Raw genomic sequence first — 26,442 nt, forward strand, 5'->3', positions numbered from 1 at the left:
TCATGTCCACCAGCCTGTAAAAGATGTCAGAGTGAAGGTGAAGGAAGCCGCCCTGTGGAAGTAGCCACCGTTTTCTTAAACTTATCATCGATTTCGTCTTCTGCTACCTCTTCCCTTCCTCTCCCAAGGTCCAAGGGGGTTCCAGAATTTGGACAGACCTCTGTCGGCTGTAGGAGAGGGAGGCTGCTTCTTTACCTTTAATGTCCTTGGACGTCTAGGGACTGCCTCCTTCCGAGGAGGCAGTGGGTCTCTCGTTGGCTGTTCCCGACCTTCGTGTTAGGAAACCAATTCGCATGCCCCTGGTTTTTGTGTTTCGGGAACCGCGTGCTTGCAGACCTTGGTTTGCGATCCCATTCCCAGTCCTAGAGGTTCTCGTTGAAGACGGGCGCTCGTTCGCGAACCGCTGCAAGTGCCCGAGATTCTATGGAAAATCAAGTATCGATTTGGTCTGGAGAGTACTCTCCTGACCCAGTTCAGGAGCAGCGAGAGAAAGGACCGAGACACCCAGGTGTCTCAGCTCTTCCCTGCCAGCGCCACAAGCACTCCCCAAGTGCTTGTCAGTGCTCGGTCCTCGATCCTATCAGTTCGAACACCAGAAGAAGTAGGGAAGAGATTCCCTTCGGGAGTCCTACGGGACTGACTCTCTTCCGCGAGACAAGTTTCTCTCGTTGGCTCTTCCCGCCATCCGTCAGGAACCAATTCGCATTCTCCTGTGTGGTCTGGTGTTTTGGGAGCTGCAAGAGTGTGGCTTCGAGAGGCCGTGCCCTTGTTGCCAGTCTTGAAGTCTGTCTAAGACTGGTTCCGTGCCTGGCTATTTTCGATTTCTTAGGAAACTGAAAGCAGCCGCTCCCAAAAACCAATTTTTGGAGTCTAGTGGTCGCTTTGAATTCTATGAATCACGCAGCACTCTCTTGACGAGGCACAGGACGTGAGAAAGTGCCGAGACACCAAAGTGTCTGAGTGCCAAGACGCCAGGTGTCTGGGTGCCGAGATGCCAGGCGTCTCGATACTGCCCGCCAGCTGTTTGGTTACTTGGCGGGTTTCATCCTCGTGTCTTGAACCTTAGGGTTCAAGCATGCAGGATAGCAGACACAGAATTCCCCCTTGACCTTCTTCTCGAAGGGCCTTGGCCTCAAAGGAGTTTAGAGTTCGGGAAACTAGCGCTAGTTCATGGGAGACAAGTTCCGCCCTGTCCAGTTCCGATCGTGTTTGCTTGATCGGCTTGGCTCACTCAGCTTGCCCACCCCTCCCAGCCCCTGGTCGTGCTTGAGAGACTGGCTCGGCTTGGCAGCTTGCCCGCCTGCCTCCCAGTCCACCGCAAAACCACCTAGTTGGATCGCGTTCACGTGATCAGCAGTTTGTGCGTCTCAGCTCAGCCCCACTGAGTTTTTCGAATCGGCTTCTCGGCTCTGTTTGAGTGAGCGAGGGTCTTCTCTTCAAGTTGCAATCACTCTTGTTTTTCGGAGAAATTTGCGCAGATTCGTTGGCACGAGGATCCCCAGGACGTGACCACATTTCCCCAGTGAATAATCTTCATCACTCACAACCTTTGCAGTTCGAGGGGCCGAGTGTCGTCGGGACTACGCGGTCCTGGCTTTGAGAGCGTTCTCGTCCAGATGAATTCTTTTCTTTGGAGAAGGAGTTCATTCAGGTTGAGACACCAAGCTTCTCCCCTGCCTCGACAGAATACGAATTCCTCTTCCCTTGGAGGTCTTGCTGACTGCAGTTCTGTGGGCAATTCAGGTGCTAATAAGAAGCACTTTGTCCCAATTTGGATCTCAGGTTTCATAAGTCCCAAGGTGGCTTGACCCTAAGAACGAACCTTTACTTGGTTCTGCCTTTCTCTTTCTGAGATTTGCCAGATACCTCGGTAATCAAGGTTTGTACCAGGGCACTGCCTTGTCCTTTGGACAGTGGCCAAGACCTTAGGGTCTTAGTCATCTCGACTCAACCTTGAGTTCAAGCCAGCCCCTCAACCCCTAAGAAGTCCCAGGCTTTGGAAGAAGATTGCAGAACACATAGCCCTCGTCTTCCCTTCTAGGAAAGTGCACATAACTGTCCCTCTTTCCACCCTCTTTTCCATAAGGGAGGAGGGAAGAAGGGAAGAGAGAAAGAAGTATCAACCGGGAAGAAGTTCTCCTACTGCTGATGCCTGGATGAAATGATACTTATCGAGTCTCTGGAGCTGGCAGCGACATTGCCGAGACCTGGGAATGGATTCCTTCAGGAGAGTATCCATTTCCTTAGATCTCAGCAATTCTTTTCATCAAACTTCCATCCCGCTTCCTCTCCTGTGCTCCCAATTCAGGAAAAGCAGCCAGCTAGAGCTAATTGTCTTGGTATCCTGTCATCTTGCAGAAGTTTCTGCATGGTGGAGAATGGAGGTCTGCTTCCATTCCTCCATCCTTCTTTCCTCGAAGTATGAAGAAAGAGTTAGGCTAACGCTTGATTGAAGGAACTTTCGAATATGCTTGCATATTCCCCTCACATCGTGTGTCTACTTTACGGATTCACCGATTGAGGAATAGGCGCCACAATCGGTAAGACCTTGTCTTGAAGGTGTGTGACCGTGACGATTAGTACCTTCTCATCACCATCCTGGACTCAATGCAGCCTTTTGGCCTCCCCGAGAATTCAGAATGAGTTTTTTCCGACATTCAGTGGTTTTGTTGAACAACAAAACCACTGTAGTGGCATTTGTCGACAAACAAGAGGGTATTGTTTTTCCTCCTGTTTCATATGTCGAAATTTGCAGATACTTGAGTGTTCTATAGCACACTCGACAGCTCGATTAGCCAGATGCATTCCCAGTGGATATGTATTGGTAGGCGAGCTTAGCCTCGGGTTTGAGTGATCGGGACAGAACGTGCTGCTCACTCGTTTCGTCACGAAGATTCATGAGGAGACTGCTCGACTGAGAAACTCCTACCATCTTTCTGTTGCCTCCCTGCACAACAAGTCGTAGTTTTTCGCTCCTCCGTACCAGACCCAGGGGCCGCTACAGTGAGGCATGCTGTCTTTTGGAAAAAATCGATATCTATGTGTTTTCCCTCCATATTTGCCTGTTTCATTAGGGGTTCATAAGCATTGCTCACCCCGAGTTACAGACAAATGCTGGAAGACTTTGCCTTTTGCCCGACCAGATAGCTGAGGCACTGAGATGAGTTCTGCTTGACCCAACCTCCTGTAGCAGTGACACAAGAAGCGGTTCTTCAGGCAGTGCATCACTGTGTTGAGGACTGGGAGACCTTCCAGCTTTCCTTGCAAGCGCAGGCTTTCTCACCGAGCGGCAATGGATATAGCTGGATACCTCTTGAAGTTCTCTGCAACACTGTCCCAGGGACTGGATCCATTTTCGCTGGTGGGTGTCATTGACGGAACTTCTTCTCAGGTCAAAGTCGCTCTTCAAGTCCGACTTCCTCGCCTTCTCTGCCGAGGGTTGCTTCTCTCCCTTTCACTTGTGAAGAATGTACGCCCTTGCGACCTGGTCTTCTATCTGAAGTAGCCTTCTTCTCCTCAGTCGAGAATTAGCTATGGATGAGAAGCTTCTTTGGTCATGCTGTCCCAGGGAACTGTTCCCTGGGTGGCATGTGACTCATTTAGGGTTCCTGTCCCGTGCTCTGTACGCGCCCTTACAAGAGTCGTCGGATAGAGATGTGCCCTCTTGGGACCATCTCTCATCTTGCTCCGACCTTGGCGTAGAAGATGGAAGAGCAGGGATGGGGATCAATACCTTGACTCCTTCTTGGATGTCGTAAGTGGACTCTGAATCCTTCAACACCTGTTGTCGGGTTCGAGTCCTTCTTGTTCCCCTCCTCTGTGGACTTTATGTCGATGATCCAGATCATTTGTTACTTTCTCTTATTGGGGAGTTGTGGTACTTTCTGAAAAGGCTCGACATTCCTAACCTGGATGCCGTCGACGTTTTTGCTTGTACTCTTTCTCCCAAGGAAGAAGTGTTTAGGGACACACCTTTCCCCTGGATTAGTGTAGTGATGAAACGAGGTACTCGGCATCTGGCAACGATCATACAGGTACTTTCCGCCCGAGAGCTCACGAAGTCAATGGCTTGGTCCATCCCTCGCATTCTGGAAGTTTCTGTCGGTCTGGAAGCAAGACGTGGTCTCTAGACCACACTCTTGTCTTCCTGTGGTCTTGCCCACAGGCCCTTGGAGCTTTTTTCCTTGGCCCTGTGGTGGCTGCTCAACAAGTTGGGCCTTCTTACCCTGCTCCTTCAAGACGACGAGTAGCAGCTCGCTTAAGGTGTTGGTTCTGTAAGTGAGAAGGATACTGAGAGTGACTGGCCTCTCTTCCTACTCCTTCCTGTCCTCCTACTTTTTCCTCCTTCGGGATGAGAATAGGACTCGAGCCAACAGTTGCTGGATCTGGCGCTGATGCGGTAAGACTACACATCGAGCACCCATTCTGTTCTTCTTCTAGAATCATAGAAGCAATTCCGCTCCTTCCCCTAGCAAGGGGAGGAGGAGAGACTGGCAATAAGGGAACCCTGTCTCTGGTTTTCCTTACTGCCTCTGACTCTAGATCCTTCCAGCTTATTTCGTAGGAGTTACGTTTCCTCACTCATGCAAAAAGGTCCAGTATCTGACATTTGATCTTGCAGTTCCTACACTCCGATCAACATGTCAGAGGCACGGTACTCCTCCTCGCTCTTTCCACCAGGAGGAGTAGCCCTGGTGTGCAGAGCTCCAGTCAGTTCAGGAGACTCACTCAGATTCCTCCCTCCAACCAGTGAGTCTTCCTAATGTAAAGGACTGACGGATTGTATATCGTTTTGGAACAAATGACAATTTTGAAAGTAAATTGTAGTTTTCCTAACTATACAAACCTGAGGCCCATTACATTACATATTATGGCAGCCTCATGCCACCCCTCAATCTGAACCTGGGCAAAAAGCAAACTGGAATGTTTACATCCGGGCAAGTGGGTATTCCACCTACCTGGCGATAGTTACTGCCTAACCACCTTGCTAAAGAGCTTAACTTGGCCGTTTCCAGCCTACGCTGAAAGTAATTCCTAATGTAAAGGACCTCATGTTTGTATAGTTAAGAAAAATACAATTTATTTTCAAAATGTGATTTTACTAAAAGTTTGGTTCCAGGTGTGGCCAAAATATGGAGTGATCTTTCTAATAATATACAGTTGAACTTGGAAACTTCATAAGTCAAAACTTGATGCTAAAGCTTTTTGTTAAATTGGCTCACATGAATTACTTATAGTTTACTAGTTTTATCCTTTGTTTTCTTTTTGTTATATCTCAAGTATAGTTCAGTTTCTTGAATTTCTTTATTGTGCAGATGATTGGTATAACTGCATCCGAGATTCATTAACAGATAGGGAAGAGTCAAACATTTAATATGTAGTTACTCATTTCAGTTTTCCAAGATTCACACATAATCAATTACTAGATGACTAATTGTTCATCGAGCAGCAGAGATAACATTCCCATTCTTTCTGTACAGATCTTCAGTGCATTTGGATACGTTGTTGTCTTTAGCACGGCTACATTCCTGTACTTGGTTGGATTGCAGTATTTATTATTCATGAGGGAAACGCTTCCTCCAGAAAAAAGGGAAAATGGTAAGTTAAATGAAAACATTCTTGAGTCTCAGTCCTAACATCAAACGTTTACCATCATTTTTTATTTTGTTTATTTTTGTGATTATAGATACTGCTAGGGTAAAATTTAACATTCTTGTTTCCTTTGCGGATATTTTTGAATAGTTTTATCATTTTATATTAAACGGCATTATCGTGCTGTAAAATTTAACATTCTTGTTTCCTTTGTGGGTATTTTTGAATAGTTTTATCATTTTATATTAAACGGCATTATCGTGCTGTCTTTCTGATAACACTGAACGAAACCTCAGTTTGCAGTTCATCTTATGTAGTTTATAAAAATATTAGAGGCCTTGAGATAAATAATTCGGATCATCAGCATGATGCTTCCAGGTAAGACCTGACCTCTGTGAAATGTTTGCTTCTTGAGGTAAGACTAAGGTGGCGTTCAGCACAGCAGAGGGTGATCGATTTCATTTCCTTCTTCAGTACTGAACTTAATTAAAAAAGACTGTATGAGATTTGTGAGGTTCAAGACGACAGGTCTGGGTATGACTGATTTATTTCTCAGAAACCAGGTATACATTGAGGAATGCGGACGGAAAGGAAGTGACCGACCATGGATTCCCCATGTCATGCATTTGGACAAGAATTTGCGTTTGTTAGATGACATATAAATGAGAATAATTTGCGTTGCAATAAACGTAAAAACTAGTTACATACATTGGTGGAAAGGCTGGACAATAATGCGTATGGAAAGATACATAAAAAATATGAAATAATAACGGGTAATATACATGGCGTGATTAATGTAGAAATGAAGGGGCATTGACACCTTTACAAGTACTCCCCCACAAAACAATGATTAGAGATAATTATTGGATGACATGAACATTAATCATGGAGGCGCTGGGGGAGAAGGAGGCAACCCCTTCTCTTCGAGAACTGTAGGCGGGGGGCAACGTTAACTGCTGGATCTGCTGCAGCGCAGCCTCTGGAGCGCCCAAGGCCCCTCCTTGGAGGCGGCGGGTACGTCTGCGGGCGCGTTTTGAGGGGTGGACCCTGGGATGTCTGCCTGCCTCCTCCCGGATTTTGCTGTCCAAAGGAATGCTGGTTTTAGCCTGTCGATGGAAACCCAACCCTCCCAGCCATGGGCGCCGATGAGATACGCCTTAGGGGTCCTGTTGATGACTCAGTAAGGGCCCCTTAGGGCCTGGTCAAGGGGCGGTCGATGGGGGGTCTATCCTGATGAATATGTAGGTGCAGAAATCCAGGCTGTAGGTGTTGGTTCTGTCCATGAAGGTCTTATGGCAGGGCACTAACTTCTGTGCTAGTTCCCTCAACCACGGGAGAGGTGTCTTTGCCGTTGGCTGATGGCGGGAAGAATTCCCCGGGACAGCTAGTGTTTCCCTAGACTTTTTCTGCGGAGATACATCGCCATCTGCCCTCGGTGTGGTGCAGAGACCAGCAGGACCCAGGGAGTTGGGCCCTCCAGTTTTCGTTGGTGCAACATGCCATTAGAGCTGCGGCCAGTGAGCGGTGTGCCCTCTCTATCATGCCATTTGCTGCGGGGTTGTAAGCCGTTGGGCTGTGAAGTGTCTTACCCATCAGGCGTGCCAGGGGAGACCCAGAGTTCTGACAGGAATGCTGACCCCCTGTCCATAGTAATGCTGACCCCCTGTCCATAGTAATGCTGTCTGGCACCCCAAAGTGGCTGATCCAACTGGAGAGGAGGGCTTCTGCGCAGGATGCTGTTGACGCCTCCTCCATAGGTGTTGCATCCAGCCAGCGAGTGGAGCGGTCTATGATCGTCAGGAGGTACCTGGTGCCCCCAGATTACAGTAGAGGCCCGATGATCGTCTGTATGGATGTGGCCGAAGTGCTGATGTGACCTTGCTGGTTTGGCACGGATACAGCTCCTCACCCACTGGCCGGTGTCCTTCCTGAAACCATGCCGCACAAACTTTTCTGTCATCAGGCGCGCAGTTGTACACCCTGATGGATGGGAGAGGCTGTGAATGATGTCAAACGTCTGCTTCCTCATCGAGGCGGAGACCAAGGGGAGGGGGCAACCAGTGCTAGTGTCGCAGAAGCGTTGCCCCAAACCACCCAAGGGCATGTCCTCCCACTTGAGTGCCGTCAGTGCCGTCCTGTAGGCTGGTGTTTCTGGGTTTGCTGCTTGCTCCCTTGCCAGGTCTTCGTAGTGTATGCTGAGGTGCATGGAATTGATTTCCACCCTTGACAGGGCGTCGGCTACTGTATTCTTCCTGCTGGGGACGTAGGTGATGGTGCAACCAAACTCTGAGATGGCAGCCTAGTGCCGCTGCTGCCTCACTGACCACCACGTTGCCCGCCTATGAAATCGTGCACCAGGGGCTTTTGGTCTGTGAGGATGGTAAATGGAGTGCTGTCCAGCAGGTATTTGAAGCGCCGCACAGCCTGGTAGATTGCGAGCAGCTCTCTGTCGAAGGTGCTGTAGTGGGCCTCTGCCGGCGACAACTTGCGACTGAAGAAGGCTAGAGGCTGGGGGCACCGTCAACTGCTTGCTCGAGCGCTACTCCGCAGGCAATGTTGCTGGCGTCAGTGGTGAGTCTCAGGGCAGCGTGGGGTTGTGATGCGTTAAGGTGGTGGCACTGCAGGGCTGTCTTTGTTTCCTCGAATGCCTGCTGTTGCGGAGCACCCCATGTCAGTGTTTTTGGCTTGCCCTTCAGGACTCCAGTCAGGGGATACATGATGTGGGCGATACCTGGGATGAACCGGCGATAGTAGTTTCCCATGCCAAGGAACTCTTGAAGAGTCTTGATTGTCTGTGGCGTCGGGAACTTTTTTATTGCTTTCACCTTGGAGGCCATGGGGCATACCCCTGCTGGGGAGATCTCATGCCCGAGGAAGTCTGTTTTTCCGCCCCGAACGTGCATTTGTCGAACCTGATGACTAATTCGTTCTCCTGCAGGTGCTTCAGGACGGCATGGATGTGGCGAAGGTGTTCTTCTGGGGACCTGGAGAAGATAAGTATGTCGTCTATGTAACAGACGCAGAAGGGCAGGTTCCCCAGGATAGTGTCCATCAGGTGCTGGAATGTGGCCCCCGGGTTCCTGAGGCTGAAGGTGGAGCAGGAGAAGGTGTACGTCCCGAACGGCGTGGTGATGGCTGTCTTCGGGACATCGTCAGGATGCACAGGAGCCTGAAAGTATGATTTTAGCAAGTCCATCTTCGTGAAGAACTTGGCCCCGTGAAGTGCACTTGTTAGGTCTTGCATGTTTGGCAGTGGGTAGTGGTCTGGCGTGGGTGACTTAAGTTCAGGCGATGGTAGTCTCCACAGGGCCTCCAGGAACCACCCAACTTCTTTACTATATGCAGGGAGATGACCACGGGCTCGATGCTTTGGTACAGATGTCCATCTGTTCCATTTCAGTGAAGGCCCGTTTGGTGTCTTGTAGTTTTTGGGAGGCAGGCATCGAACTTGGCATGAGTTGGGGCCTGTTGTAGTGATGTGGTGGTAGCTGTGCTTGGCACCGGCCCCGGTAACTGGTGGAGCTCTGGTTTAAAAACCTCCGGGAACTCCTGGAGGAGGGGGTGGTGTAATTGTTCGAGGCTGTGAAGCAGATGGCGGGCATCCCGGTCCGGTGGAGAGTGGTCAGGAGTGGTAGGTTCCGTGTCGAGAGGCTTTGCCTGCTGACGCCGACTAGGAGTCCGTGGTGTCCCAGGAAATCGGTGCCCAGGAGGAGCTTGACCTGTCAGCGATGTGAAAGGCCAGTGATATCTGCGCCCAAGATGGAGATTGTGGGTTGTTGTTCCATAGCAGGATGGGGATTCTGTTTTGCGGCTACCAGGGAGGTTGTGGAGCCAGCTGTCCAGACGTAGTCCTCTCCAATAAGCGGGAACACCGGCTGCATTGCGCCTGTGTCAACCAGCAGGCGCCGCTTGATATATGGTCTCTGATGAAGAAACCTGCTGGTCGCGAGTCATTGTATTTTTGCAGCCTAATGTTACTTGTGGCCATCCTCTCGTTTTTGTGAAGAAACAGGGGATTCTACAGTTCCTGGCGCTGGGGCAGTATCTTCTGTGGAAATAGCACCACGCCCGGGTTTGTCCACGCCCCTGCTCCAGGTTTGTCCACACCCTCTGCTCCCTTTGCGGTGCTCTCCTCCTGTAGATTGCGTTTGTGTTCTCTGGGTCGTCGTCCTCTGACATCAGGCTACATGCTGTGAGGGTGGTGGCTGCAAGGGTGGCAGCGTGCTTGGAGGCCTTAGTGGCTTCGTAGATTTTCTGGGCGACATCAACCAGCTCGTCCATGGGAAGGGTGTCTGCGTCAGTAATTTGGCCCTCACCTCCTGTGGAAGGCGCCACAGGAATATTGCTCTTGTCAGGCGATTTCCTGCCTGTGAAAAATGGGGAGCTTTTACTGCATCTGGCTTTGTGGGCGAAAGGGCATGCAGACTATTTGTGTGTTTTCGGATTGCGATTGTAATTCAGACTCTACCATCTTTACTTTCACACACCAAAATGCAAGTACATGCCATATTTAGTCGGCTAATGGTGTTAGAATTGAGTGGTCGACGTGAGTCGTGAATGGCAAGGGCCAAACCGTTCAAAATGCCAAACGTACCCGCGGCGGGGACGCTGTTATTAGTCCGTTAATGGCATGGGGTTCCTCCAAGGAAGGAGCTTTCAGAGGCCTAGACTGTGTTGCCGTTTTGAGTTCGTTAAAGGCTCTCTGAAGGTAAATGCAGCTGTATTTAGTCAGTTAATGGCGGGCCAAAACCGCATGGTTACATGTCACTCTGGGGTCACCAGTTGTGAGGTTCAAGAAGACAGTCTGGTATGACTGATTTATTTCTCAGAAACCAGTTATACATTGAGGAATGAGGATGGAAAGGAAGTGACTGACCTGCGGATTCCCATGTCACGCATTTGGACAAGAATTTGCGTTTGTTAAATGACATATAAATGAGAATAATTTGCATCACAATAAACGTACAAAGTAGTTACATACATTGGCGGAAAGGCCAGACAATAATGTGTATGGAGAGATACATAAAAAACATGAAATAATAACAGGTAATATACATGGCGTGACTAATGCAGAAATGAAGAGGCGTTTGACGCCTTTACAGATTATGTTACAAGATTTTAGCAGCTCTCAAAGTACATATTATGAATCCACAGCAACCCAATAATGAAGAGATTCATTGACAGGTAAAAAATTGTTTGCCACTAGGCCTATTAGCATGAAGAGTAGTTTACATTCTTATCCTGGTAAAACCTGATTGGGTTTCTGTCATTCTTTTAAATTTCTGAAGCTTTATGAGGGAACAGCGTGATATTTCCAGAATTGTATTGTATATAAGGTAGAAGTACGTAACAGTTCTGCAAGGGGTATTACTTTGGAAATTGATTTTTCCTATAGTATTTTGGTTGCTTATCAAGAATTAACCTTCATTTTTGGCGGTCGACTGTAATTAACCTCAGAGCTGATATGTTATTGTATGCTGGGCATCCTGAAATGCTATCGCACATGTGCAATGTTATAGGGAAGCTTTTGGTAAAAATTAGATTGTTCCAACACGATATACAAACCGTTGGTCCTTTACATTAGGAATTACTTTCAGCGTAGGCTGAAACAGCCATTAAACTCTTGAGCAAGGTGGTTAGGCAGTAACTACCGCCAGGTAGGCAGAAATACCCTCCTGCCCAGATGTAAACATTCCAGTTTGCTTTCAGCTGCCATGCGTTGCAGACATGGTTTCGGATCTCTTTGCGTGACTGTTGTTAAGCTCTTATAATCCCGGTGGGATCTTAATGTATTTTGTATATATATTACGTGTGTTTGATATTTATTAATACAAACCCATGATTTGTGATAACGTTGCATAAGTCGTCCTTCCCTGTGCTGTGTCTTGGGTTTGTGGCCAAGGGCGTATTTAGAGGAGCGTAACCGGTGGTGAAATGCTTCTCCTCCAGTAGTCCTTTACTTAGATACTGAAGGCGTTCCTCTGTACAATCAGAGATATTAAATTGGAACGTAATATCTTCACTCCCTACATTGATCGGGACGTAAATGTTCGCTTCCTTCTTGGGCTCCTGCCCTCCATGTACAAGGGCATGACTACTTCCTTCCTACTTGTGCTGAGTGTTGTTTTCACCGCCTGCGCTTAGATAGTTGTGGGGTTGTGGGCGTTGTCTGTAAGTTCCGCTTCCACGGCGCCCTTGGTGGCCTCCCCTCCATCTTTCTCTCTCCCTGTAGGTTCTTCCTTATCTCTCCTTCGATAGAGATTTCTCTCCTTCACCCTCTTTGCTCGCTCGTCAGGCGAAGACCGCGAGGGGTGGGGGCTGGCGGTCAGGTGACCTCTTCTTGGGTACCTCCTCTTGCTGCGTAGGGCAGTTCCCCTCGTAGCAAGAGGAGTCTCCCTCTCTAATCATCTTTGCTTTTTCTTTCAGGTTGACAGTGAGCATCGCAGACACAGCAGTAGTTGGCTGGGTATCTCAGGGGATATCTTGCATGAAGGAGTCCCGACGTTCATTCAGTGTTGCTTTGGGATAGACCACAGTTCCTGGTTGGATGACATAGTGCCATGTCGGGATCGTTCCGACTCTGTTCCCGCCAATGTGGCTCGATCGCTGTCATTGCTTGCCTTCATGTATGCTATGGCACTGCCTCTGGCGTATCTGTGGTCCATATGCTACCGGTGTTTCTTGTGTTATGCTCCTGTTAACTTGACAGTCTCTGGGTGGCTCTTCCTGGTCTCCTGCTGCAGCTGTCCTGATCGTTCCTGTCGATGCTAGTGACTTTCATGTGACGTTCTTGGCTGTTGCAGTGGCTCCTGCCTTCCAAACTGCTTCCATAGCTTCTGCATCAGCTGTCCTGATCATGCCTGCTACTTCTCCTGATGGCTGTGCCCGGGACTGCTTCCTTTGTGTTCCTGCCTAGCTGGCCTGGAGGTTACGATGTCCGCTATCCCAGAAGATGTCGGAGTGAAGGTGAAGGAAGTAGCCCTGTGGAAGTGACGTTCATGGCTGTTGCAGTGCCTCCTGCCTTCTGAACCACTGCCATATCTCCCTTCATCGACTGTCCTGATCATGCCTGCTGCTTCTCCTGGTGGTTGTGTCCTGGGCTGCTTCCGTTATGTTCCTGCCTAGCTGCCCTGGAGGTTACAATGTTTCATGTCCACCATCATGTAGAAGATGTTGGAGTGAAGGTGAAGGAGGACGCCCTGTGGAAGAGGCCGCCATCTTCTTCATCCTATCTTCGATTTCGTCTTCTGCTACCTCTTCCCTTCCTCTCCTGAGGTCCAAGGGGTCCCGGGAATCGGACAGACCTCCTTCAGCCGAAGGAGAGGAAGGCTGCTTCTTCCCCTTGATGCCCTTGGGCGTCTAGGGATTGCCTCCTTCCGAGGAGGCAGTGGGTCTCGTTGGTTCTTTCCAACCTTTGGGTTAGGAAACCGATTCCCTTAGCCCTGGTTTTGTGTTTCGGGGCCGCGGGTGCACAGACCTCGATTTGTGACCCTGTTCCCAGTCCTAGAGGTTCCGCCTCTAAGATGGGGCTGCTTCCGGCGCTCGTTCACGAGCCGCTTTGAGTGCTCAAGATTCTATGGAATATCAAGTATCCTGGTCCGGTCTGGCGAATACTCTCCCTGGCCCAGTTAGGGAGCAGTTCGAGAGAAAGGCCAAGGCACCCAGGTGTCTCAGCTCTTCCTGCCAGCACCACAAGCGCTCCCCGAGTGCTTGCCAGTGCTCAGTTGGGTTTCCAGCCTGGTGTCTCGATCCTGTCGGTTCAAACACCAGAAGAAGCAGGGAAGAGATTCCCTTCCAGAGTCCTGCGGGACTTCTAAGGGACTGCTCTCTTCCAGAAGACAAGTTTCTCTTTGTTGGCTCTTCCCGCTTTTCGGGCGGGAGCCGATTCGCATTCTCCTGTGGGGTCTGGCGTTTCAGGGGCTGCGAGAGTGCGGCCTCTTGAGGCAGCGCCTCGTTGCCAGTCTTGGAAGTCTGCTCCTAAGTCTGGTTCTGTGCGTGGCTCTTTTTGATCTCTTAGGAAACTGAAAGCAGCCGCTCCCAATTTTAGAAGTCTTTCGGGTTGCTCGAATTCTGTGAATCACGAGCGCTTTCCTGACGAGAGGCACAGGACAAGAGAAAGTGCCGAGACGCTCAGGTGTCTGGGTGCCAAGACGCCAGGTGTCTCGATACTGCCCACTAGCTGCTTCAGTTGCTTGGCCAGGTTTCATCCTTGTGTCTTGAATCTTAGGGTTCGAGCATGCAGGATAGCAGACGCAGAATTCCCCTTTGAATGCCTCGGCCTCAAAGGAGTTTAGAGTTCAGGAAACTAGCAATAGTTCATGGCAGACAAGTTCCACCCTGTCCAGTTCTGATTGTGTTCGTGTGATCGGCTCAGCTCGGCTATGACCCTGGTTGCGCTTGCGAGACTGGCTCGGCTCCACTCACTCAGCTTGCTCGCCCCGCCCAGCCCCTGGTCACGCTTGCAAGACTGGCTCGGCTTGGCTTGCCCCTCCTGCCTCCCAGTCCACCACATACCTCCCTGGATCGCGTTCGCGTGATCGGCTCGGCCAGCCCCACTCGGTTTTTTCTGAACCGGTTCTCGGCTCTGTTCGAAAGTGAACTTTCTGCTCTTCCCAGGAAAGTGTTTTGCCACAGCACAAGCACTATTCTTCCCCTGTGTGGCGGTAATCTCCTTCAGTTGATTATCACTCATGGTCTGCCTCTCCTGCTGGTCTTACCGGCAGGACAGGTAGGGTACTCTTTCTCCTTACCTGTTCTCTTTTCCTCTCGGTTGTTCCGAGAGGTGCGAGATGGACAGAGAGAGCTCTCTGGAGTTCAGCTTCCTGGGGTGCTTTGGGCGTCAGTCTCCCGATTGTCTCGTGGTACAACCAGGTAGTCGAGAAGGGTTTCATGGGATCTGTCAAGGTCTCCCTCCAAGGGGAGAAGTACAGGAGTTTCACGCCGGAAACAGCGAGGGTTTTCCTCTCCAAGTTGCGATCGCCCCTCGTTTTTCAGAGAAATTGCGCGATTCATCAGCGAGAGGATTCCCGGGACAGGACTGCGGCTCCCCTAATGAATAATCTTCATCACTTGCAACCCTTGCAGTTCCTGAAGGGGCCGAGTGTCGGGGACTGCCGTGGTCCTTGCTTCTGAGCATTCTGGACCAGATGAATTCTTTTCTTCGGAGAAGGAGTTCATTCAGTTTGAGACACCAAGCTTCTCCCTGCCTTGACAGAATACGAATTCTTCTTGCCTTGGAGAGTCTGGACGACTGCAGTTCTGTTAGCAATTCTGGTGCTAAGAAGGACTTTGTCCCAATTCTGATCTCAGGTTTTGTAAGTCCCGAGGTAGCTCGACCCTTAGGAACGAACCTTTACTTGGTACTGCCTTTCTCTTTCAGAGATTTGCCAGATACCTTGGTAATCAAGGCTCGTACCAGGGCACTGCCTTGTCCTTTGGACAATGGCCAAGTCCTTAGGGTCTTAGTCATCTCGACTAGACCTTGAGTTCAAGCCAGCCCCGTCAACTCCTAAGAAGTCCCAGGCTTTGGTAGAAGATTGCGGAACACATAGCCCACTTCTTCCCTTCTAGGAAAGTGCACATAACTGTGTCTCTTTCCACCTCTTTCCCATAAGGGGAGGAGGGAAGAAGGAAGAGAGAAAGAAGTATCAACTGGGAAGAAGTTCTCCTAATTCAGATTCCTGAATGAAATGATACTTATTGAGTCTCTGACACTGGCAGCGACATTGCTGAGACGTGGAATGGATTCCTTCAGGAGAAGTATCTATTTCCCTTAGATCTCGCCAATTCTTTTCATCAAACTTCCATCCAGCTTCCTCTCCCTTGCTCCTGATTCAGTATCCTGTCATCTTGCAGAAGCTGCCCCATGTTGGAGAATGGAGGTCTGCTTCCATTCCTCTGTCCTTCTTTCCTCTTCAAACTATGAGGAAAGAGTTAGGCTAATGCTTGAGTGAGGGAACCTTCAGAATGTGCTTGCATATTTCCCTCACATCGTGTGTCTACTTTACGGATTTGTAAAGTCCCCCGCTCAATGCCTTCTCTGTATAGAACATCCCGTTTTCTACGTGTGCCTTTTCATTGGCCTAAGGTCGATGGGAATATATATGTATCATCATAATTGTAAACTGTATATATATGTTGTCTTTCTAAACAATCATGTTTTATGTACAAGTAACAAGTTATTTATGTTACATGTCAGACATTGTTGATCACTGTGTTCTCTGTATGAACCTGTTCTGTTTTTGTAAGGAATTAGTTTGACCTCAGGTCACCTGTAAATCTTTGTACCAGCGGTCTCTGCGAACTACGCAGACATCCACATCCCGCTTTATAAGCAGCTCGTTTTCATCAATAAACCAGCAGTACTTGTCTTCCTGCTCATTATTTTGCACCTCTCTCACAGTGTTGACCCCGGAGTGGTTCCCGGAAGCCATTAACGAACCCAAACAGCGACTAAGTCTTGGCCCAATGAACCTAATCCACGCCCCTAGTGGACTAGCTATGGTGCTCTAACAAAGCATTCGGACATTAACCGACCCTTGTTGGCAGGTCACCAGCATCATTAGCGGACCCACACGGCATGCTCCCCCAGCGTGTATTGGCGTGAGTGTTCCCACATACTCCAAGTGAGAGCGCAAAAAGAGCATGGACGGAGACATTTCCAACCACGTACAAATTACCGCGAACCTCTCAGAGACAGACACCTCCCTCTCGCAACCCCCTCCCGCGCGCACCTCCACGCCCGACTGACGAGGTGTTGAAGGCGGACATCGCCATTAACACCCTCCCGGAGGAGATATATAAGGGGATCGCCCCTTGGTTGATGACAACGTCAGTCCCCGCCACCTTCCAAGAACTGAAATCCACTCTCATCAAGACCTGCTCCCTGCCGGTCTCTGAGAGAGCTGCCCGCGCCCTCGACCTCGCCCTCAACCCCGGCAGGAGGAAAACCTCTTGGAAGTGTGGCACTCCCCGGGACCTCCTCCTCCTCCCCGAGACTGACAGCAGTGGCAGGCGCAAGGGAAATCAGTCTGTTGAGGGAGATCTTCCTGCGGCAGCTACTGCTGGAGGTTCGTGGGCAGATCATGGATGTGTACACCCTGCCAGTCGAGGACCTAATCAGGTTGGCGCAGCAACTGGACGGACTCCATGAAGGCGGCCGTTGGCGGGCGACCATGCTCGCACACTCCGCCCACTGCCTCCTGCCGGAGGACCCCACCACGGAGCCTGTCAACTCCTTTGAGCGGAAAAGGTTGTCCCACCAGCAGAAGAGGGAGGGCCGGGGCCATGCTACTTCCACGGAGGTTCAGGAGAGCCGCCTGGGGTGCAAAGCCCCTGCCCTTTCTTCCCTTCAAAAAATGGAGGAGGCAGCAACCAACCCCACAGGCCGCCGTGGCAGCAACAACAAAAATACCCAGGGGCCCCTTACCATTAGGGTTCTACGTCCACGATGCGATCTCTGGCAGGATGATGTTGGTCGACATGGCCATCCATTCGATGTTTCCACCTTCGGGAGAGGACGGCAGATAACCACCAGACCCAACTACCTGCCTGATGGCCACAAATGGGTCCCCATCCTCTCCTATGGCACCAAGCTCCTGTCGATCTCCATCCTTGGCTCGAGGTACAGCTGCTTGTTCATCATCGCTGACGTCAGGACTCCACTCCTGGGGGTGGATTTCCTCACCCACTTCAGTTCTGGCAGTCGACGTCAGCCACGAACACCTGCTGGACACCCAGTCCTGCCAGTCCCTGCCCTTGTCGCCAGGCCCCAGGAGCCTGCCATCTGTTCTATCACGCCCCACCAGTATGGTTCCCTCCTGAAGGAGTTCGGAGGTCTTCAAACCTGAGCTCTGCCAGATGCCGGGACTCCTGCCAAACACGGATATACCACTATATCAAGATAAAGGGCCCCCTAATGCACTTAAAGTTCGACGGCTTCCCATGGCAGCGCCTTCAGGAGGCCAAAAGGCCTCCGCAGAGATGGAAAGGATGGGCATATGCAAAAGGCTCCCAGCCCGTCGGCCTCCCCTCTTCACATGGTGCAGAAAGCGGACTGCATCTGGAGGCCCTGCGGCGACTACAGGCGCTGAACCTGGCAACAGAACCAGACCACTACCCCCTGCCAAACATGCAGGACCTGGCGGCCTCTTTCCACAGAGCCAGGATATTCTCCAAAATGGACCTACTAAAATCTTATTTTCAGGTCCCATTAGTGCTGGAGGACATCCCCAAAATCACCATTGTCATGCCCTTTGGGTGTGCCTTCGTCTTCGCCTTCAACACCTTCCAGAGGCTGATGGTCAGCATCCTATCCTAATCTTTTCCACGATGATATCCTGGGAGGAACACCTGCGACACATCCGGAAGGTCCTGCAGTGTCTGCAGGAAAGTGGCCTCATCATCAGGTTTGACAAATGCACCTTCGGCGTCGAGAAGGTGGAGTTCCTGAGCCACGAGATATCCCGGGAGGCATCCGCCCAGTGTCATTGTTGGTCAAAGCTGTGAGAAGTTCCCCACCCTACCTCCATGAAGGCCGTACAAGAATTCCTGGGATGGTCAACTGCTACGGAAGATTCATCCGGGATTGCTCACATCATGGCCCCTGACAGAGGTCCTGAAGGGAAGTCCAATGACCTTAGTGTGAGGTCCCGACCAGCAGAAGGCTTTCCTCTCCTGACAAGGCCTCCCTGCAAAGCAACATCTTTGGCCCACCAGGACCCCAGCGCTCCCCTCCAGCTGACGACGGATGCCAGCAACGTTGCCTGCAGAGCAGTCCTGGAACAGGTCATCAGAGAGGGACCCTCAGCCCATCGCCTTCTTCAGTAGGAGGCTAAACCCCACTGAGTCCCACTACAGCACCTTCGACCAAAACTCCTTGCAGCATACCAGGAGTACGGCACTTCAAGTTCCTCCTGGAGGGACGCCCTTCACAATTTGGACCGACCACCAGCCGCTGGTCCACGCCTTCATGAAGCTGGGCGACGCATGGTCCTCTAGGCAGCAGCGGCACCTCGCTTGAGTCAACGCAGAGTTCACCTGCACTATCAAATATCTCCCTGGCAGGAAGAACCTGGTCGCCAATGCCCTCTCGAGGATTGAGATCGTTTCTGTACAGCTTGGGATCGACATGAGGACCTCGCCCCTGAACAAGCTGCTGACCCTGAGACCCCAGCCTACCATACAGCTGTCACGTCGCTGAAGTGGAAGGACATGCCCTTCAGCTCAGGAGGATCAGCATTACTGAGCGACGTCGGTACTGGACACCCCGCCCCTGGTACCCACCTCCAGGCGTCGGCTGGTTTTCAACATCATCCACAGCCTATCCACCCCCTCCCGGAAGAACAACAGCCAGACTGCTGATGGAAAAGTTCGTCTGGCACGGCATATGGAAAGACGCGGCGGCCTGGGCAAGACAGTGTATGCAGTGTCAGACAAGCAAAGTGGGACGGCACACCGAATCGGGGGTGGGCAAATTCTCCCAGCCAAAGAGATGCTTTGGGTACATCCACGTCGACGTAGTAGGACCTCTTCCCCCATCAGGAGGAGCCAGGTACCTTCTGACAGTCGTTGACCACTCCACCAGGTGACCTGAAGCTACACCCACAGGAAGAAGCCACCTCCAGTGCATGCTGTGAAGCCCTCCTCCTCAACTGGATCAGCCAGTTCAGTGTCTCAGACGACATAACGACAGACAGGGACCTGCTTTCCTGTCCGAGCTGTGGACTGCCCTGGCACGTCTAATGGGGACCACTCACCACAGCACCACCATCTATCTACAAGCCCACAGCCAATGGAATGGTTGAAACGTTCCACAGGTCTCTGAAGGCTTCCCTCATGGCTCGTTGCTCCTCTGAAAACTGGAAGTACCAGCTGCCCTGGGTCCTCCTCGGGTTGAGACCGCCCCAGAGCCAATGGCGACCCCTCCTCAGCGGAAAAAGTCTATGGGGATACTCTGGTAATCCTTGGGGAACTCGTTGCAGAGGACGGGGACGACATAGGAACGCAGAGGCTCTGAAACAGAGTTGGAAAGTTTGCCCCCTGCCAAAAGACATTCACCGACAGGACGTCCCCCTTCATTCATGCTTCCCGGGGTGTTCTCCACCACCCACGTCTTCGTCAGGGACGACGCCATACGCCCACCCTTGACTAGATCCTACAGGGGACCTTTCCTTGTACTGGAAAGGAACAAGAAGACATTCCAAATATCCATCCATGGGCAGGAAGACTGGGTGTCAATAGATCATCTAAAACCTGCATTCCTGGGGGGTGGCAACGGAGGTGGACCCCAAGATCTCCTGTGGGATGCGGCAGCCCCTCAAACAACCCTGGTCGCAGGAAGGAGGCGAGGGCGTCCCCAAAAAACCCAGAAACCTGACAGAAAGACACCCCAACAAACCACTGTAGAGGACACCGGGGAAGGTGACCACCTCTCCAGTTGACATCAAGAAAGAGAGGCCCCTCGTTGCCCCAGCAGATACCTGGTTTAATCAGGCGTTGGCTCCATCTTGGCGTGGGGAGCATTGTAAAGTCCCCGCTGAACGTGTTCTCTGTAGAGAACATCCTGTTTTCTGTGTGCCTTTCATCGACCTAAGGTTGATCGGAATATATATTTATCATCATAATTGTAAACTGTATATATGTTGTCTTTCTAAACAATCATGTTTTTATGTACAAGTAACAGAGTTATTTGTTATATGTCAGACATTGTTGATCACTATGTTCTCTGTATGAATCTGTCCTGTTTTTGTAAGGAATTAGTTTGACCTCAGGTCACCTGTAAATTTTGTACCAGTGGTCTCTGCGAACCATGCAGACGTCCACATCCCACTTTCTAAGCAGCTCGTTTTCATCAATAAACCAGCAGTATTTGTATTCCTGCTCATTATTTCGCACCTCTCTCACAGATTCAATCGAGGAATAGCAGTATCACACCTGTAAGACTTTGTTTTGAACGTGTGTGACCAATATGATTAGTACCTTCTCATCACCATCCTGGGCTCAAAGGCAGCCTTTTAGCCTTCAAGAATTCAGGATGAGTTTTCAAGACACTCAGTGGTTTGTTGAACAATAAAACCACAGTAGTATTTGTCATTAAACAAGAGGGAATCTTTTTTCCCTCCTGTTTCATCTGTCGATATTTGCAGGTACGAGTGTTCTATAGCACACCTCGACATCTCAGTTAGCCAGATGCATCCCTGGTGGGGATGTATTGGTTGTGAGCCTGGCCTCGGGTTTAAAGTGATCGGACTCGGAATGTGCTGCTCACTCGAAGATTCTGAAGAGACTGCTCGACTGAAAATCCCTACCGTCTTTCTGTTGCCTCCCTGCACAACAAGTCAGTAGTTTTTTTCTCGCTCCTTTATACCAGACCCATGGGCGCTACGGTGAGGCATGCTGTCTTTCTGGGAAACTTGATATCTATGTTTTTCCCTCTGTATTTGCCTGTTTCACTAGTGCTTCTCAAGCATTGCTCACCCCTGAGTTACAGACAAATGCTGGGAGACTTTGCCTCTGCCCGACCTGATGGCCGAGGCATCGAGAAGAGTTGTTCTTGACCCAACCTCCTGTAGCAGCTAACGCAAGAAGCGGTTCTTGGGCAGTACATCCCAGTGTGTTCGGGACTGGGAGACCTTCCAGCTTCCCTTGCAAGCATAGACTTTCTCGTCAGTGGCAATGGATATAGCTGGATATCTCTTGAAGCCCTCTGCAACACTCCCAGGGACTGGAGCCGTTTTAAGCTGGTGGGTGTTGTTGATGGAACTTTTTGGGTCAAGTCACTCTTCAAGTCTGGACTTCTCTCGTCTTCTCTGCTGAGGTTGCTTCTCTCCCTTTCATCTGTGAAGAACTAGGTCCTTGCGACCTAGTCTTCTATCTGAAGTAGCCTTCTTCTCCTCAAAGAGATTTGCTTACCAAAGAACAGATGAGAAGCTTCTTCGTTTCGTGCTGTCCCAGGGAACTGTTCCCTGGGTGGCATGTGACTTTTGTTTAGGGTTCCTGTCCCATGCTGTGTGCGCCCTTATGAGAGTCGTCGGATAGAGATGTGCCCTCTTAGGACCATCTCTCATCTTGCTCAGGCCTTGGCATAGAAGATGGAAGAACAGGTGAATGGGATCAATACCTTGACTCCTTCTCTGATGTTGTAGGTGGACTCCGAATCCTTGGCATTTATTGTCGGGTTCGAGTCCTTCTTGTTCCCTCCTCCTTGGACTTTGTGTTGATGATCCGGATCATTCGTTACTTTGTCCTTTAGGAGCTGTGGTACTTTCCGAAAAGGCTCAATACTCCCTAACCTGGATGTTGTTGACATTTTCGCTAGTATTCTATCTCTCCCAAGGAAGAAGTGTCTAAGGACACATCTTCCTCCTGGCTTCGTAGTAGCTATTGAAGGTAGGTCCCACAGCTGACAATGACGATACTGATACCTTCCAGCCGAGAGCTCACGAAGTCAGTGGCTTGGTCCATCCCTCGCATCCCGGAAGTTTCTGTCGGTCTGAAAGCAAGACGTGGTCTCATAGATCACACTCTTGTCTTCTAACTTCGGTCTTGCCCACAGGCCCTTGGAACCTTTTTTCCTTGGTCCTGTGGTGGCTGCTCAACAAGTTGTGTTTTCTTACCTGGCTCCTTCAAGAGGACTAGTAGCATCTCGCCTAAGGTGTTGGTTCTGGAAGTGAGAAGGCTATCGAGAGTGACTGGCCTCTCTTCCTCCTCCTTCCCCATCTTTCTACTTCTCCTCCTTCGGGATGAGAATAGGACTCAAACCAATACTTGCTGGACCTGACGCTGATGTGGCAAGACTACACATCGAGCACCCATTCTATTTTTCTCCTAGAATCATAGAAGCAATTCCTCTCCTTCATCTAGCAATGGGAGGAGGGAGAGCTGGCAAGAAGGGAAACCCTATCTCAGCTTTTCCTTACTGTCTCTGACTCTAAGATTCTTCCAGCCTATTTTGTAGGAGTTACATTTCCTCACTCATGCAAAAAGGTCCAGTATCTGACATTTGATCTTGGGAGTTCCTACACTCCGATCAATATATCATTGGATTTACTCCTCCTGCGCTCTTCGACCAGGATATAAGTGGCCCAGGTGTGCAGAACTCCAGTCAGTTCAGGAGACTCTTCAGATTCCTCCCTCCAACCAGTGAGTCTTCCCTAATGTAAAGGACCGACGGTTTGTATATATGTTGGAACAAATCACAGTTTTTAAAGTAAATTGTATTTTTCCTAACTATACAAACCCAAGGTCCTCTACATTATATATTATGGCTGCCTCATGTCACCCCTCAATCTGAACCTGCACCAAAAGGCAAACTGGAACGTTTACATCGGGTAGGTGGTTATTCCAATACCCGCCTACCTGGCAGTAGTTACTGCCTAACCACCTAAAGAGTTTAACGGCCGTTTCCAGCCTACGGTGAAAGTAATTCCTAATGTAAAGGACCTCAGGCTTGTATAGTTAGGGAAAAATACAATTTACTTTCAAAAATTGTGATGTTTCCTTCACCAGGGGGCTCTCTGCCCCCCGACTAAGTAACACAGCCTGCTAGGTTAGGTTAGGTTAGGGTACTTTAGAGTAGTATGGTTTCTTTTATAATAGGTTTCCTTAGCCAATCCCTTGAACATATGGCTCCCTAATGACTTACCCATACGTGGAACCGTTCCATAAGTTATAACCACATAACAGTCCAGTCTTTCTCCCAGCGATTTTCCCCACCAAAAACCCCACATTCCCAAAGGATCTCCAACCATGTTGGGTAGATATGAGGTTAAAAATAATTGACCAACAATAACCAACACCACCTCCTTCATCAGCAACACTAAACGTTCAGAAGAAATAAATTTCCAAGGTAATAGTCCTTTCACGGAGCTGTTGCTTAGATTTACCATGGTGAAGTCTGGATAAGGACAAGTAAAAAAAAATAGGCATGTTCAAAGGAAACTCCGTACATTCCTCAGCTAACCTTGTCAATACCACATCAACTGTAAACACTCAATATGCATATAAACAACAACCATCACACTAAATTGAAAACTGTATGCAAAAGTCAATTATCTACATTTTTAACAAAATGCACTGCATAAATACACTAAAAAATGTAACCCATCTGTTTCTCTCTCTGGTATTTCTAAGGATTTGCGCTGCACGGATTCTATGGAATGGTTCCACGAATGCAAGAAACATTAGGGAGCCATATGTTCAAGAAGGGATTGGCTAAGAAATCTGTTATAAAAGGAACCATACTAGGCTAATCTAGCATACCCCAACCTAGTATGCTGTGTTACTTAGTTGGGGGCTCTGCCCTCAGACACCCCAGTGAAGGAAACTCCGCTTTTTACCAAAAGTTCCCTTATAACACTATGCATGCTCGATGGCAAAAATATAACCAGTTCTGAGGCTAATTACAGGTAAATTACAGTTGATCGACAAAAAATAACAATAAATTCTTGATAAGCAACCAAAATACTGTAGAAAAGCCAATTTCCAAGGTAATACCCAATGCAGAGCTAATGCTTAGTTCTACCCTCTCTCTATCAATGACACACTTCAGTAGATAGGTAGACTATCTGTGTTTACCCACAACCTACTGTGGTTGTATGACCATTAATGTATTTTTATACAGTAATTTTCTTATCAGTTGTTACCATATTGTATTACCATACATGAGATACAAAATGTGTATGTGTGAACTGTACAGCTGTATTTTAGGTAAAGGTAATGGTAATGAAACTGAGATATTACTTGCTGAATCCATTTATACTGTATTATTATCAAGTTAGTTCATCATTTTAATATGTATAAAAAAACTGTCTGCCATTTTCAATGACTAATGTTTACATTCTCAGAATCAGCTGATTGAGCCTACTAACAAAAAGAATTAGGAGCATCATTTTTAGTTGCTTAGGAAACAATGCATTACTGGAATTATTATTTTTTTTTTTGCACATAGATGTGAAACTGGTAGACAAAGGTAAACTAACATACTTTATGTTAAAGTAAAATCCCTCAAAATTGCAAAACAGTTGTTTCCTAATTCGTTTGTTTACGTCATACTTGGTGTTTGTGTCAGTTCGGTGGTAAGTGGTTGTTAATTAGAAGAGATGGTCATGGATTGTTACATAAGCCTTAAGTTTGGTAATTTGTTTGAAAGCCTAGCCTAGTACAATCTACCAAAAATGAAATTCATTCAGTAAGTAAAGACTATTAAGGAAATTGTGTAAAACATCCTGTTTTTACATCTTTAGTACATATGGCATTTCTCAGTGACAACTATCCAAAGCAAATTCATTTTAAGAACGGAACTAAAAAGTATTTGATAATTTTCTGATATATTGGAATTAATGATTGTTCCGACACAATATACAAACCATCGGTCCTTTACATTAGGAATTACTTACGGAGAAGCTGGGCACGGTTGTTAAACTCTTGAACAAGGTGGTTAGACAGTAACTACTACTGTCAAGTCCCCTCAAGTAGGTTCCTTCACGTGGTGAGGGGTAAGGGGCCCTGGCTTTTCTTCTTCGTTCTTACGAAGAATAAGAGCCAGGCCTGATGGATCACCTACAAACCTTTCGATTTAAATGGCGTGGATATTTTCACTTTCGTACAAATTTCTTGGACCTGGTAAATAGGAAAAGGTATCATAGCTGGGATTGGGTTTATATCCAAAGCTAAATAGTGAGAACCGTGGCAGGACCATCAACTGCCCGATAATGTTTTGGACCTGAGTTTTCAAGGCGGAACTATTCTACGGGACTGGACCACGGATTCAGGGCGTCTAGTTCTGGGAATAGGACTCTCGGCATTCTGTCCGGTTTGCCCATAATGTGATTAGGGTGGGGATGATTGTATTCTAGTAATGCTCTCAGTCTATCAAGCGGGTTGGCTTACACTTGAGCCACTCTAATCATGTTGTGCCATCCCTTTGGGGTAGGGTAGGGATGCAGACATTTGGGAGTCGGTTCTCACTTGTGCCATTAGTGGAGGAATGAACTCCATGAAAGGCTGATGATATCTTTTAAGGTTTTCAGGTTTACCTTTTTTTTTTTTTTTTTTCTCTCCTCAAATCTTTATGGTAAGTGAAATTAAAGATTTGCAAGTACCCTGGCCCATTGATGGTAGTGACTCGGCACAGATGACGACCACTGGAACCTCCTGTAACAACCTTTCTTTGGAAAAAACAAACAAGAATCCAAATGTAATCACACTGGAACCTTATACTCCAGTACTCAATAAATCAAAAAGAAGTAAATATCGTCTTGACCCAACCTTGACTCACTTGACTCTCTCTTTGGGAGTGGAAGTTGGTCAAGGTTTCTAACCATGGAAGCTGACCAAAATATTTCAGCCCTAAAACTAGAAAATTTTTATTGAATAGACATCCAACGACAGATATGTCGTTTAGACAAATAAAGGAAAAACTTGGCTTATAGAAGCCACAACAAAAAGTCAGTCCGAGGACTATTTGTCTTTGAGAAAAATAGACAATATTAACATTAAAGTAAAAAAACACGAAACTATGAACAGTATTCAGGGTACCATTGTACTTCCTGAAAACAATAACTAACCAGTCGATAAGAAAATGCTATTGGACTCTCTCAAAAAAGATACCCAAAGGTCCAAGATTGTGAGGTATATGCTGTACCAAGTAAAAACAGCGATAGACAAATGTTAAAAATAGCAAAAATAAAATTTGAGGGTGAAGATCTACCTCAGAAAATAAAAATTTTAGGCCAAAATAGAGAGTTGAGACCCTATGTCCCAAAGCCACTGCAGTGTCAAAATTGCAGTAAGTATGGGCACACATACAAAAATTGTCGAAATGAAACGGTATCGCTTATTGTGGATCTA

At 48.6% G+C, this 26,442-nt stretch overlaps 1 protein-coding gene across 1 annotated transcript in view; it reads left to right on the top strand.

Annotated features, from left to right (window-relative positions):
• LOC136850244 (proton-coupled folate transporter-like) overlaps positions 1-26,442 on the top strand; it is a 344,294-nt gene that overhangs the window by 58,834 nt on the left and 259,018 nt on the right. Inside the window, exon 6 of the mRNA XM_067123914.1 lies at positions 5,481-5,598. Coding sequence (XP_066980015.1) covers positions 5,481-5,598 — 118 coding nt within the window. The remainder of the gene's footprint in view (positions 1-5,480; positions 5,599-26,442) is intronic.

Source organism: Macrobrachium rosenbergii, chromosome 21 (genome assembly GCF_040412425.1).
Source record: "Macrobrachium rosenbergii isolate ZJJX-2024 chromosome 21, ASM4041242v1, whole genome shotgun sequence".
Lineage (NCBI taxonomy): Eukaryota > Metazoa > Arthropoda > Malacostraca > Decapoda > Palaemonidae > Macrobrachium > Macrobrachium rosenbergii.